A 16,230-nucleotide genomic window follows, 5' to 3' on the forward strand; every position below is an offset into this window, starting at 1 on the left:
AGTCGTTAGAGACTTAATTGTTCTCAATGAATACAGTAACTCTGTGGGGGTGTCCTGTGATTCAGAGCGTTGGGATTTTCCCTCAATAAACATAGGATCCCTCTACAAAATATACTTTTTATTTCCAAATCCATTTTTTTTCCCCAGCATTTTACAGTACTTTTAAACTTTAGTTTCACAGCATAATCATGTTTTAATGTCCGTAAAATGAGAAAAGCAAAGGAAATTGTTTAGTAGCTGGGGTCACGGATTAACCCTTGGTTTACTTTATATATTTTGTTACCAGATGTCTTACTAAAGGAATTGGTGCAGTATTTTTCCAGTCAGTTCATGTAGGGATTTTTTAACAGATGATCTTGAGAAAAACTTTATGCATTCATAAAAAATTTTTTTTACATTTCAGTCCTGGATGATATGTCACCAGGACTGTGTTATGAAAGCTTCTAACCTACTAAAAAAAAAAAAAACCTGTGAACCGAATGTGAGGTTATAAAATGGACATTAAACCCAACAGACTGACCCACATTCAAAGCATGAGAGTGGAAAAGCTGCATACTTCCCTCAGCCTGGCGAACAAAGCTTTTCGCAGTGGCTGAACTTCTGCTTTCCCATGATTCCTTTGTGCCAGTCCAGCTGAACGCATGCCTACCCTCAACCCAGCCGCCCGTCTGCCAAGATGTGCAGCGGTCAGTGGCTGCTCGGTCTCGGCCTGGCCACTAATCCTCGCACTGAACTCATCCTGGCCTGCGGGAAAAAGCTCTAATTGGGGGATTTTCTCCATCATTAACCTTGATGAGCAGCCTTCCCACCCTCCGTTCCCATCCGCGCAATCGCTAATACTTCCTACCTTGATCACTGCAAAGTTCAGCCACAGTACTAATATATATTTTACTATGTATAGTGTGTTTACAAGAGCAAAACAGATGGTAAGGAGCATATATTTTCCCACAATTCCAAAAAGTCTAATGCAACCTGAAAACTATTTTAACATTAGCATTGCTACGCAAGTGTTAGTCTTAACACATTACCATGTGGTTCCTAGGGCATTGCTATGTGGAAAGCAGAAAGTTTTTGTAGCATGTTGATACAATATGTGATTTTAGTTTGTAATTGGTGGTTGATAAGGTGTTGCTATGTTTTTTGGGGTAAACTTTACCTTGAAGGTTTATGGAATTTTTGTCTGTTTCTTTCACTCCCTAAATGTAAACTCTGGACCAAAGCAAGTCCACACCTTCTGCACTGTGGTAATCATCATATGAAACTGTACCACATGAAAGAGCACACATTCACACCCCTTTGCTCTTTTCCCAGCACATGTTTTTTGGGGCCCCAGATGGCCCTCATAGTGTCCCATCTGTCCAAGAGCATTGCTCACACATCATGAATACAGCCGAGCACCAGGCACTCCGAACATGTGCCTGAACAGCAGCGTCAGGAGGCAATTAGGGAACAGCGTACCCTGGGGCCGATGCCCCCTCCTGGGCCTGGCTGATTGACTGGAACCTCATCTTACTAACGGGCTGGCTCGCCGCCACAGGTCAGGAGAAAAAGAGGCAGGAGGGGCTGTGAAAAAGACCATTTTTCCTTTAGTTCAACCAGAGCCTTAGACGTCCAAACAACAAGTTGACAGCAAATCTCTGAGAAACTAGATTTGTTTATTCTTAAGAATGTTTGTGGGCATTCATTGTTCGGCATGATTCAAATGTTATCGTGAAAACATCTAGGACGCATTACAAACATAGGGACCACATCCATATTCTTGGACAAAAACATCATCATACACTCGTATTAATTACCCATGATTGTCATATTGCTGTCTAACTTTGGCTTTTCAATTGATCGAACTGTGCAAGTCATCTAAAAAAAAAAGTAGATTCAGTTTGTAAACTAATGGTTGGCCTAAAAGAGCCCAGAACTGTGGAAACCAAAATTAAACAAAAAAGAACAACTTACTTACACAGTTTAACCACCTGTATATACTCATAACATCTACAAAGTCTTCATCCTTGACATCCTTAAACAGCTAAAACATTATTAGTAAGCATAGTTTGTTCAAATGAATAATTCAAATCATCCTGAAGGTTTAATACCTTTCCTGACAGGAGTCAGTATCTAGCTGTCTAGAACTTCATTAGTCAAATACAACTACACATGATTTATTGCTACAAAAACTCTGGCAACATGAACTGAGTGAGTTTCCTTTCAAAAATAAGCAGCGAATCCCACTTGCATGTTTGTGGAACATGACATTGGTCCTTTGAAACCAGGTCTGTTTTGAAGGTCAGTTGTTCTCAGAGTCATCAAAAATGACTCTTAAAGCACAATGATGGTGTTTTATCTAAAAAAACTTTCTGATTTTGATTGGTGTCTTATAGTGAGTCTCTGACAGTCTTTCCCTCTAAAGGAGCTGAAACAAAACGATCGGACTTGGATTCACTGGCCCAAACAAAGGGGCAGTCACGATGGGGTGATGACAGATAGTTTCCCCTTCTGCTCTTCTGCACGTACAGGAGATTGGTCTGCCAATAAGCGTTTGCCTCTAATGAACACTGAGGCATACAAACTTCTCCCCCAAAACCAATCAGTTCTGCCCCTTGTCCTTGCCATTGTGATCAAAATGAGGGGTTTTGATGAAATCAGCTGTCTGTGTAAGAGGTCCTTTCTAACCACCGACCATATTTATCTTCTGTTTAAACCCAAAACATCTGGACCAGTCCTTCAGGAGGAAGTGTGAATTTGCAGACAGAGGTCATGTGATGCAAAACACACCCTCATATTCACATTTCAGTAACTCTGGTTTTAAAATCCTCTCAAAAACCAATTAAACCTGTTAGGACAGTGAAAGATGTATAAAACGCCAATGTGTGCCTTACAAATACATACATGGAACATGCTAAACAAAATTTTTTTCTTCATCCAAACTCAGCAGTTATTATATCCAGTTGCCAAAAAAATAAATAAATGGCACACAACTAATTTAACGCCTACATTTTGCCGCCCCAACGTTTTCTGACCTGGAGAATAGACAAGAAGCAAGGTTCTTGAGTAGCCTTAAGTACCAATTAGTAACCAAGAAATATGAAGGCCTGCAGTCAAAGAGAGATGTCTTAGCACATGGGTTGCCAGGTTTTGTCCATGGACTGGATGTGCTCCTTAGCTTTCATTCTCAGAGCTGCAATGCTTGAACTGCGCTGATCTACATCCTCCAGAGGGTATTTGTCGGTGAAGGGAGGAGGGCATTGGTATGGAGGTGGCGCCATGGGCTGCATGCTTTGGGCCATGGTTTGGGATGGACTGAGGAAACTGTGACTGGCGTAGCCTGCTTGCAGTCCTTGTGTAGGACCCATGAACCCTGGGATGCTGTGCACTGGAGTGGCACTAGATAGAGGGGAGGGCAGCCAAGGGTCAAGGGGCAGAGTGTTGTTCATGGGCCCCATGGTGGGGTGCATTGGCGGCCGGTTGAAGGAGAGCATGGGGGAGTCATGGAGCTTCATAGTGCTGGCGTCTATTTTCTCCTGTCGCCTCCATTTAGCTCTGCGATTCTGGAACCAAACCTGGGCAAACACATACACCTCAAATAATCAATCTGTGATGGCAATCCTATGCTTGTAAGATGGTGTTTCACAAAAAGCATCTGTGCAATAAGACCGTTTGTTCTCCAAACTTACTGGGAACCAACCAAAGTTGGATTTGTCATGGATCATGCTTAGAAACCCTACTGAAAAGATCAGCTGAGGCTGAATGTTGGTTAGTGCTGCTTGTTCTTTTGCTGAAGCTGCTTGAACAAGGTGGTCTTGCAAAATAAGGCATTTCTTTTTAAAAGTGGTCAATTTATGTGGACTTGCTTGTTAAGACGTTTAAGCAAGTTGGTTTCAGCAAGTCTGTGGTTGAGCAACCAGGTGAGGAGAAACCAGAGCTTCAGCCTATCAAGTTAGGAACCAGCATACCAGATCCAAAGCATAATGTTCACTGGAGACTGGTTTTATCAACATTGCATGATCTTCTCTACAAAAACGAATACTTTTAATTTCACAAAGAGATCGAAACACACCTGCACTCGAACTTCAGGGAGGTTGACTTTCATGGCCAACTCCTCTCGGCTGTAAACATCAGGGTAGTGGGACTTCTCAAAGGCTCGCTCAAGCTCATGGAGCTGGTACGTAGTGAAGGTTGTGCGGTTGCGGCGGTGCTTTTTCTTGGGTTGCTCCCCATCGGCCAAGTCAGGAGACTTGCTGTCACTCTCGATGGACTTCCGCAGTTCGCTCAAGTCCCCATCGCACTTGTTGGAGAACATGTCTGCGTCTAAAACCACAGGTGACAAAAGAACAAAAGACATGAATTGAGAGACCACTTTAGACAGATCTTTACATGATGTTTCTACAGAATTGTGTTATAAATATATTGTAAGAACAAGATGGGATTAAGAGCCATATACAAGGGCACAAAGTTCTTTTGGGATTGAAAAAAGCAACATTGCTATTGCCAATCGTGATTCTTGACCACTAACACCATACAACCTACTATTTTGCACTGCAGTAAAATTAAATTGTGACAATATATGATTAGTAATAGTGACTCATATGATCTCTGTTATTTACAGATAGTGCTTACATGTAAATTCATTATTGATATGGTATTTCCAAAACTGAGATTCTAATCCCATAATACTCCTGTCCAAAAGCTCTTGTAATACACAGGCTTCGACTAGAGCAGTTTTATTGTCACTGATGGTAGGCATGGCTTTCACTGAAGGTTTCCCATCACGTAATCCATGCAGTAACAGATGTAGTCTGTTAATTCCCCTTATGGTTTCCCTGTAGACCAGACCATAATCTACCTAAGGGCTTCATTTGATTCTACCTCATGTCCTCAACATAAGGTTGTTTCTAGGAAAACTTTACCTTGATTAACTGGAGAGACCCAATGGCAGTTGGCAAGCTAATTCAGTTAATTCCAGTATAATACTGGTCATCATGGCAAGTGGATTTGTGTACTGCACTCATAAGATGTAGCTGACATATTCTTCAAGTTGGTGCAGTCCAACTTTAAAAAAAAGCTCAGTACACATGCTGACTAAACAAGTGAACATTAACAATAGCTGCAAAGTTGTTATGTAATTGCAAGCCAAATAGCTGTTAACATTACATTGGCAATAGTATCATGAAGCTAGCAAGTCACAGATACGGCGCCAAGATGGAATCTACAGACATTTCCAGATTTTAAAAAAGATTTTAAAAGGTAATATGTGTTACCCATTGCCTTTAGCAGTGCAAAAGGTTGTGGGTTGGATTCCCAGGGGAAAACATGTTAGGTAAAAAAAAAGTTTGCCTGAATGCACTGTATGTTGCTTTGGATAAAGGTGTCTGCTAAATGCATTTCATTAGCAATTAAATGCTGCAGGTTCTAGTAACTTAGACACTGCAGGTACAATCCCAGATAAGATCAACCAATGAACTGGACTTGAAGTGAACCCTTATCATTACGGTGTCCTTGAGGACACTTAACTGCAGATTTAAGCTTCCTGGGGTGAGTGTCCTTGCAATCAGCACATGGTAAGTTCACGCTTTGGGGAAAGCATATGCTAATGAGCACAGACTTTCTGACTACCTGAATACACTTATCCAATAAAATGCATAATCTCAATGTGGGTTAGCTAGAATGGATAAAACTCCTTAAAACAGCAATTACATGAAAACAAAGTATGAAATCAACTCTGAAGAACAAGGTTTAATTATCAGGCAGGAACAAGCGTTCTGGGTTAGCGGAGCTAGCATCATTAACACGCAATAGACTGAACTCACACAATGGTAGGGGGTCAATCCTGGTTCAAGGATCAGCACACCGCCTGTCTGATTTAAGACAGTCCAATAAAAACGCTCAGACTTGCTGGCAACTCATGTTAAATGAGGACAATCGATCTCAAAGGTTCAAACCGTTCAAAACCCTTTTGAGTCACAATAACAGACAAGACAACTCTGGGTCATGCGAGAGATTCTCTTATCACAGGACTAAAAAGCATGATGGATTATGAGCCCAATGGAAAAAAAAATTGGAGCAGAATGGAAAAATGATTATGCTGGCATGCACAGTTTTTCAATCTTGTTTAAGATAGGAGAAGATTATAAGAATTCCACAAGGGGATGAGAACAAGGGATGAGCCCCATTGCCAAATTATTTTCAGGTTTGAAAGGTCCTTGTAAAGACTTGAAAATTCAATCGTTCTTTTATATTTAGACTCGATTAAACCTAGCATATTACCACTGCCAAAAAACACACCATAAAAACAAGGTCTCTTTAAAATTTCAAGAGTTTCTCAAGCTTTAATGCTCAACAAATGGATGTCCCAATTCTCGTCAACCAAAGTCTGAGGTGTCAACCATTTCTCAAGATTTTTCCAAGACCAAATTATCTTATTGTCTTAATGCATGTCAAGAAATCTTCTAATTAGGAATTTTATATTAAACATCTGAGGCAACTTTGAAGTGTACAACACTATAAAAGAACAACTTAGCAAAACAATCATCCTCTAGGAGGGTCCATCTTTCAACAGAATGCATTTAGGTAACTGTGCCGTCGGTTACATAAAAGTTACATAAAAGAAGCGTCAGACTTTCGTTTAGGTCTCTTAAGGTGATACTTGATGCTAATGTCCTGGTGAGCTGCCACTAGATATGTTTCCATCCAAAGATGCAAATTTAACTCATGGGCAAAACTGGAATATCCCATAAAAAATTTGCGAATAAAGCACCAAGTTTAAGAGAACAAAATGGTAACTTCCTGATAAACTCGCACTAAACATCTCTAAGAGAACTAGTATGTAATAAATTACTTGCGCTTCAAGAGAGTGTAGACGTAACACAATAAATGCGGTCATTGCTTTTAGTGGTGGATTCCTGCTGTTTGGGAACGCAGCCATGTAAGACAGTAATTATACAGAAATACTTTGATGACAGACTTTCCTCAGGCATTTTCATAGCGCAGTCAAATGACTTTTTCAGTGCGCATGGTGGAATTTATTCGGTAACTGTGTTTCCATCATAGTTTATGTTATTTTTTCTTATTGGATAAAAAGTTTACCCTACTCAGTTGTGTGCATACATTTTTTTTAAGCGCATTTTTAGAATGTATACTCATCTTGGCGTTTTCATCCAGCATTTTTTTATGTGATAATTCAAAATATGCATAAAAATAGGTGGATAGAAACATAGCTACTGTCACCTTAAAATCAACAGGAGGGCTCAGAATAAGAAGTCTCTGGGTTTTAGTTTTTAACAGTGTGTGTAAATGTCCTAATCTTCACAGGAGGCTAGTTAGGCAGTAATTGCAAGAAACACTTGATATTTGACCTATGAAGAACTTACCATGAAATGCAGGTTGCTCCGAGCCGTCCCTAAGGGGTGGCAGATGCCCGAAGGGTTGCACCCGCTGGTCCTGCTTCCCTGGATCTCCAAGACTTTCACCTCCAACTTTGTGTGCTATTGCATTGCCGCCAGGGCTGAGCAAAGGATCCTGGTCCTTGTTGAAGCCCAGGATGACATCTATGCTGTGGACCCGGGTGCCCACCGCCGTGCCTCCCGCTTTGACCATCTCGTGGAAGTTACTGGGTGAAAGACAGCGGTCATCCACCATGTTCATGGTGTCCAGTGACAAATGCATTCGAAAGCTGGGATGAGGCCGTCCAACTAATGAAACCACTTGATCTTGATCTGATGGAGGAATCCAAAGTAGACTGGTTTTACCTAGTTGGAGATTTCAAAAACAGACTAAAATCAACAAATGCACTAAAATAACGCACTAGAAGAATATTTCTTTATAAGTAGCTTAAGTTCTAATTTCTATGACTATTTATAGAATAAGCAAGTTATTCTCCAGGCATTACAAGTTTGGCTAAGCAAGTTCAAATAAGCTCTTCAATTTTTTTTTTACAGATAAGGTAAAATTATAAAAATAAAAACATAATGTATATATATATATATATATATATATATATATATATATACATTATGTTTTTATAAATATATATCTATATATATATATATTTAAATGTATATATAGTCAAGCATATATAGTCTTTTTTTCTTATACAATAATTGATTGACACACCAAAAAAGAATCTAAAATCAACAGGTGTGCAAAATAAAAATGCATTTCAGATCAATTTCTTCATTAAAATTACGTTAAAAGTATCTTAATGAGGTCTTGTGTCTATAAATATTCATAGTTTAATCGGCTAAACAAGTTCAAATAAAGTCTGCTCTCATTTTGTACTATACGTTTTAGAGATAATGTAAAACAAGTTTACAGACTAATCTATTTGTGATGAATAAATATCACACCACATTACAACACACAATATAATATCTGCATTCACAGAAAATCAGATGATCTAGACATGACAAAGACATTTATTTGAACAATAACATAACATTCATACTTGTAATGACTGATAATCTAAAAACAGCAAGATTTAAATGTTTTCTTCTATAAATCCAAATATATAACCAGATTCAAATAATATCTAAACCTTCAAAATTCAGCTTAATGTTAAATATTAAAATAAATATATTTACTTTAAAATTATACATTTATGTAAATTTATATGCATGGATTATATAAATATTATTAAAGTATTTATTACATTTATTACAGCTACATGAACGTATATAATAGTATATTTAAATATTATACCAATTCTATATATTTTAATATGTAATATCTGTGCATCATGTCTATTATCAAAACCCAAGACTCTCAGATAATTCAAATAAAAATATCTAAAAATTATTAACATTTTTCCTGTGCATGTGTTTTTTTAAGAAAGTTTCCCCAGGACAGAGTGACTGCAGTATGGGACGTACCTCTGACTCGAGATGCTCCGTGTGCTTTCTGTCTCCAGACTGACCCGCATCCACCTGTTTCTCCCTGCAGCGGGTCACATGTGGGTGATGAGCACGCCTCCGTCTGCTACTGTACGCCCTGACCGACCTCGACCGCTCTCGCTTTAAACATGAAATCATACACGAATGCACAGAAGTTCTCCAGTGGATTCCGCTGGACAGAGAGCTTGTATGTGTGTGTCTCTTCAGAAGGGAAATAATAGCAAGGGATTACAGGAGCTCATTAATTGGGACTCTTCCCCCTTAAGAATGATTGACAGACGGTTTCTGCTCAAGTAATTGCTCTAAATGGAGCTTGAATTCACCCCACAGGAGGAGGGCGACACTAATGAAGCCATTTCTCCTTCCTCTTACAAAAATCAATTGTTTTAGAGACAAAAGGATGAACTGAAAGTTTTCACTGATGCTTGTACTATTAAAACTAAATGATCTTTCACCAAAAACTGACATAAATATGTAAAAATATGTCTACTGGTAGAACATCATTGGCCTTAAAAATGATAGACCCATTACTAATTTTCATCATTATTACACAATATCCATATATTACTTTTTTTTTTAAATCATATATACATATATATATATATATATATGTATATATATATATATATATATATATATATATATATATATATATATACATTTTAATTTGCTATAAATAAGTATAAATAATGTGATTAAATACAATTCGCAATTTTTATAAAATGTGAAAAATATGACATTTAAATAATTCTGTATATTAACATAGGCCGATGACATGTAGAGCATGTCTTGGCGTGAACTGCACGCTTCACAGAAGGTATTACAGTAAATACTCAATACGGTCACCCGTTGAATAATTAGCGGAGTAATTAAAGCAAACGACATGAGCGCAGACTCATTTAACAACTCATTAAAGAGTTAACCTAGTCAAACTCATGAGTGATCATTGCTTAAGAGATATGACCTCAGAACAAGATTAACTTGTTCACGTTCAAATGAATCCATGTAAATGATACTACTGCTTCCACCAATACGACTGTATTTGCTCATTTCTTCTATATCTGTGTAAAATTTAGTACAAACTGCAATTTTTAATAAAGTTACAACAGAAACATTAATTTTCTGGCTTGAAGACACTTATTGTCTTGTGTTTGTATGATGGAATCACTGGGAGAAGTCTAAAACTTTGATGGGCTAATGTAGGTTGATCAGTAACACCCCAAATGAGGCTAAAGACACTGAAGATTTCCTCTGACCTCAATGAAGTCTTAAGATACTTTGAAGACGCTCACTTACTGTATTTGTTTTGGGTCGGTGTTAGAGTAAAGAAGTGAGACGAAACATGAAGAGTAAAGACATGGTCTGAAATTGCATGACTGCCTTAAAATATGTCTTCCAAATACCTCTCAAATATCATGAAATCTACAATAACCTTGGCTCAGCCAAATGTTGCAGCCAGTGCAATTGGCTAAAACCAGCCAACACAAAAGATCTCCAGGAAAGATTGACTTTAACAGTATGCTTGCATACATGTTGCCAGATTGATGTCTAAGTCTCGTGATCCAGAGTCAATTATCAAAGGACAAGGTTGAAGATAGAAAATCCCTGGAAAGCTTAAAGTTTCATTGTAGAGCTGCATCTCACGTGCATGGGATCCCTGTTGGCTCGTGAGGCATTTGAGGATAATGGGAGTTCCTAGAAAAGAATGGGAATCTATCCATCTATACATCCTCCAATCCTCCTACTTAGCAGAATCTGTTTTCCCAAATATTTTGAGGCAATGTGTCCAGTCAAACGGTAAGGTATTTTAGCGATATTTGTTTTTATTTGGTGGAAGCTAGTAAAACATTTACATGCTGAGAACATTTCACTTGTCCAACCATGACTAACTTCTCAAAAGCAACACCAAATTGCATTAAAATACTCTAGAGTTTGATTGGGCTAATATGCAAATATGTCAGAATTCAATTTTGTACAGTAAACAATTGCGTTTTCGAGTGTCAACTCTCGATTCAACCAGCTGGGAGCCACTGACTGGACTGTTGATCAAACCACTCAGGAATTAACAAGACTATTGGTACAACCAGCTGGGAACCACACAATAGACCATTGGTCCAACAAGTTGGGAACCACTGATTAGACTACTGGTCCAACCAGCTGGGAACCACCATCTAGACTATAGGTCCAACCAGCTGGGAACCGTAGAATAGACCACTGGGGTCAAACCGGTTGGGAGCCACCGACTGGACTCTTGGATCAAACCAGTTGTGAATCAACAACAAGACTACTGGTCCAACCAGCTGGGAACCATAGAATAGACCATTGGTCCAACAATTTGGGAACCACTGACTAGACTACTGGTCCAACCACCTGGGAACCACCATCTAGACTAATGGTCCAACCAGCTGGGAACCATAGAATAGACCACTGGTCCAACCAGCTGGTAGCCTCTGACTGGACTGTTGGATCAAACCAGTTGTGAATCAACAACAAGACTACTGGTCCAAACAGCTGGAAACCATAGAATAGACCACTGGTCCAACCAGCTAGGAGCAACCGACTGGACTGTTGGATCAAACCAGTTGGGAATCAACAACAAGACTCTTGATCCAACCAGCTAAGAAACCACTAACTAGACTAGTAGTCCAACCAGTTGAGAACCACTAACTAGACTAGTAGTCCAACCAGTTGAGAACCACTGACTACACTATTTGTCCTAAAAGTTGGGAACCAAAACTAGACTTCTGGTCCAACGATTTGGGAATCTATCTTGTTCATAGAGTCATCTTGGGAGAAAGGTCACTTCTTGTCAACAATTTGAGTTCTCGGTTTGATTTTTGATGGGATTGGACGAGAGACAGCGCAATTATTCGATCACGCTGATGTATTTCCTGAAGCTCTGCGCTTGTTTCCTCATTACACTAATTGAGTACAAATTGGCTCAGAAGGTGCAGCGCAGCTATCAAGAGGATTAGGTTTATCAGATGACAACGTAAAGCCCTCTGATCCTATTAGACGCAAAGCAGCTAACGCAGAGGAGCTGTGTCAGCTCACCGGGGGGAAGCAAGGAGAAACACAAGAGCCAGAAAGTTGGCTATTGTACACAATGTTTTGTAAACGGAAAGCATTTTATGCAATTCAGCTTATCACCATGACAACTAGCTCTGCTCTTTATATGCACAATCATGAGTAAAATGGGCTCGGTGAATCCTACATTTTAAGAAAATGAATACCTGGTCATACCAAAGACAATAATTATATAGTTTAACAGTAACGATATAGTTTTGATTGAATCATTTCAAATTTAGTAGAGTCTAGACCACAAACATAATCGTCGACAACAACGTCATTGGAATTAGTTTCAAAATGTTTTTTGTTTTTGTTTAGTTTTTTTTTTTCAGCTGATGAATGATAAAAACGTTGACAGCCAATCAGAATCCATTATGCTTTAATGAGCTCAAGCATTTAAAGTATCAGACAACATAACTGAAGGGTCCAAATGTAATAAACAGGGTGTTATGGTGCATTGGTGTGCATCCTTATATAGTTATCATTCTTAGTGTGAACGGCATTAAGGCCCTATGATTCTTCTGAGTGTAGTTTTTGGGTTGTTTATAGTTAATAGCTTTTGCTTTAAATCCCAGCCATTAAGATGATTTGCCATTTGTAAGATGCGACTTCATCTAGATTTCAAGCAACAAATCATTTGTTTGCCCAAGCAAACAAGAGAACTCTTTGAAATACACTATCTACAATTTCGCCAACTTTTATGATCACATTAGGATACAAATACTAGCCTCAGAGCTAACGGAGATGGACTAAAGTCCACAAAAATTGAATTCCGATTTAATGTTGTCCTTAAATGGTGACATTAAAAGTCTTCACAGATGTGCAAATATGATCCGTAAATAAGATTAATTGGAACAAATGAGAATACGAAGGAAAAGTTAGCAATATAGCTTGTGATAGTTTTGCTTAATGATGTTATAGCATAAATAGCAAATCTTAGTATTATTGGTGATTTTTACTAGTAAAAAGGAAGCTATTGAGTTAAAAGTTTCCAGCTCATGCTTGCCCCCATTAGGAAACCCACTCAATGAAAAGTAAAATAGCATTTAATGGGCTAGTTTGCCCAAAATCTAAAACTCATCATTGTTTACTCGCCCTCAGAGTTGGTTCCTTCTCTTTAACACAAAATAAGGTCTTTTGAAGAATCTAGGTGACCAAATAGTTGTTGGTCCCCACTGACTTTCATAGTATGGAGAAGAAGAAAAAATCCTATTAAAGTCAATGTGGTCCAGAAACCTTTTGGGAAAATTGTGAAAGGTGAGGATTTAGTAGTAAAATATGAGGAAAAAATCTGCACCTTTAAAACAATATTTGGCCTCAACTGTACTATTGCATGGCATGTTGGGTAGGTCTCTAAAAATGGACCAATCCTGTTCAGAGTGACTTGCATGTATTTATCCTGCAGTGTTGTCCTCCCCGGTCTCCTGACATCTTTTAGTAATCTGTAGATTAGTGTGTAAGACCCTCTGTCGACCAAGTGAATGCACGACTGTGTGCAGTTTACCTGTACAGCGATTAACCCAACAACCATATGGAGGCTCACACTGGAGCTCAGCATCGAAGCAACCAACGCAATTATTAGCGGTCAATTGCATAATGTGTAGAAAGATGCGTCACAACTGCTAAACTAATCATCATCAAGGTGGTTCTGTAATATGTGGCTCTTGATGAGTCAAGTAGTAGTGGTCTGATCAAACATCTTACAGTAAGTACTAAATATATACTGTGCTCCAGACATGAATGATTTCTCGAATCTGCACAATGTGACTGCATAGCACCCCAACTTTTGCATCGGTAAACATCACATGCCATAAAAAAATAAAAAAATTAAAATCTTGCTTTTGTTAGTAACATACTACTGATTAGTAATGCTTTTTTAAACCTCTTTCAGAGGTTTGTGCTGCATCGGTGACTGTATTATGCCCTTAATTTGTGTTTTTGGCCCCGTTTGCCCCTGCAGGATCAAAAGACAGTTTATGCGCTTCACAGCCCAGAAAGAACAAGGTTAAACTTTCCTCCTTAACACTTAATCTGATACTCTTAACGTTGTTAAAGCTGATATTCCTCTGGAGACGCTGACGTGCTTCGGCCTTTAATCGGCTGATTAGATGCTTCATCTGTCAATCAAATGGTCTACTCCGCCCCTTATTCTAAAAGGGTCCGCAGGCTCCTCCCACTCTGACATCACTGAGTAAATCTTTCCATGACTGGGAGAGATAAATTAAAGCATGAGGCACGTATACCCATAAAAACAAGCACGCAAACAGACACTTATAGCTCTTTCCCACGCTACAATATTTCATAGTGATGACTATCAAGCACCATAAATAGCAAAAGCATTAAAGTATTATTACAGTACTTCACATGGCTAACCGTATTCCAAGTCTTCTGAAGCCATCTGATAGCTTTATGTGAGAAGCATTTTCAAATTCATAATACATACACAAACACATTATGTAATACCTGTAGAAGAAGACACTGGCAAAGAGTAACTGATGTTGGTTGTTTTAACAGGATTAAATTAGATCAATTAATATTTGGTTTCTAAAAACATCCCTCTGCACTGGATGTGGTCTCACTTTTGCTCTAAAAATTTCAAAAATTAACCCATAAGTATGAGGAACAGTAATGCTGTGTTCACACCAAATGCGAATAGAGCTTCAAATTTGCGTCTACCGCGTCTAGTTTGCCGCTTGAACATTTTAAGTGCATTCGCTCTATTCGCGTTTGGTGTGAACACAGCATAACAGTCATGCTGGACTTAAATCAGAATATTACATCCATAAAAATACAATTTTTTTGAAAATTAAAATCAAAATTTACTAATTTAAATGAGCAAAAAGTAAATTATGATGAAAAGTCGATTATGATTAAAAATTCCACAATTACAAAATCAACAGTCAAAATGATGACAAAAACCATTTAAGAGATAAGGCAGCAAGATTTATGAGAGTTATAATTATGAGAAGTTAATTATGACATATTTATAGCACAAAAATTATAATTATGAAATACAAAGTCAATTTTGTAATAAAAAAAAATCTAAATCATGACAAAGTCATTTATGATGCAAAGAATAATCGTAATCTAGTTAATTATGAGACAAAAAGTCAAAATTATGACAGTCATACACTTAAATTAAGATAAAAATTCATAAACTTATGATGTAAATAGTGGAAACTATGAAATAATTCATCATAATTATGAAATACTAAGTCAATTTTGAGATAGAAAACATTCCAATAAGTCAAAATTGACAAAAAGTGTATTTTATGTAAAAAAAAATATATAAAGTGTTATAATTTTAAAATACAAAGCAAATTATGAGATAAAAAGTCTAAAACTGTGACAAAAACAATTTAGAGATAAGTCAAAATCATGACAATCATGATTATAGGTTTAAAAATTTTCAGTCAGTTATGGAACACTAACTCAACTATGAGATATTGGAATCTTGGAACATCTAAATTGGCGAAACGGAATTATGGTAAAAACAAAAAATAAAAAAACTTTATGACTAAAAGTCAATTGCGAAGTTGGAATAATGATTAAAAAGTGGGAATTATGAGAAAACTAAATTGATAAAGTTAGTATTGTGAAATAAATCGACATGTCAATAATCTCTATTTATGTACATTTGGACTTTATCTCATTATTATGGCAGTCATTTACTTCCATACGCAAAACATCACTGCTGGCAAGTATTTTTGGGTTGATATTTTTATATTGGGTCAAAACTGTAATTAATGCTACTGTACATCTAATATGGTTTCTACATGAATCAAATCCACAGCACAGAAGAAAAACTGACTCATCATATCAATTCCTTCAAGAAATCACCCTTAGTTTGAAATACGTGAAATACGTAATAAATAGAGCAAACGTGACTGAGCCGAATCTGAAATGATGAGCATAGATTTGAGATTTCCCAAACATAAAGGACCAGAGGCCTTTATTATCATCTTGAGGAATTACACATCATCCTATCGGAGGATTTATAAAACAGAATAAAGACGGGAAACTCAATCTGCTGCGGTCTCATGGGTGACAGATAAACACAACCGACGAATCAACGCAATGAGAATAAATCCCATGAACCTTTGGGAAATGTTTTTTTAGCATGTTTCTAAGTGGTTTCTTCCTGTCTACAGCACAAAACCAGCAGATACGAGTGTCCCAGGAGCTAATCCCAGATAAACAGGATGTTTCATCAGTCTAACACGCTTTCATCCTTCTCTTTCTTAAGAACGAGTGATTCAGAAAGACGACTTCCTGTAGAAAA

At 37.7% G+C, this 16,230-nt stretch overlaps 1 protein-coding gene across 1 annotated transcript; it reads right to left on the bottom strand.

Annotated features, from left to right (window-relative positions):
• Positions 1-1,636: 1,636 nt before the first annotated feature.
• On the bottom strand, positions 1,637-9,115 carry LOC127987344 (retinal homeobox protein Rx1). Its single transcript, XM_052589635.1, has 4 exons — positions 8,859-9,115; positions 7,362-7,739; positions 4,052-4,302; positions 1,637-3,554 (listed from the first exon to the last, which is right to left on the bottom strand). The coding sequence occupies exons 2-4, from the start codon at positions 7,654-7,656 to the stop codon at positions 3,108-3,110; spliced, it is 993 nt and encodes a 330-aa protein (XP_052445595.1). The 5' UTR covers positions 7,657-7,739; positions 8,859-9,115; the 3' UTR covers positions 1,637-3,107.
• Between the last annotated feature and the right edge of the window lie 7,115 nt (positions 9,116-16,230).

Source organism: Carassius gibelio, chromosome B22, assembly GCF_023724105.1.
Source record: "Carassius gibelio isolate Cgi1373 ecotype wild population from Czech Republic chromosome B22, carGib1.2-hapl.c, whole genome shotgun sequence".
Lineage (NCBI taxonomy): Eukaryota > Metazoa > Chordata > Actinopteri > Cypriniformes > Cyprinidae > Carassius > Carassius gibelio.

Coding starts and splice junctions, on each gene's coding strand:
- LOC127987344 (XM_052589635.1), bottom strand. CDS start 7,656: ATGCATTTGTCACTGGACACCATGAACATGGTGGATGACCGCTGTCTT. Junction 4,303..7,361: donor GGAGCAACCTGCATTTCATG/GTAAGTTCTTCA, acceptor CTGTGGTTTTAG/ACGCAGACATGTTCTCCAAC. Junction 3,555..4,051: donor TCCCTGAAGTTCGAGTGCAG/GTGTGTTTCGAT, acceptor GTGTTTGCCCAG/GTTTGGTTCCAGAATCGCAG.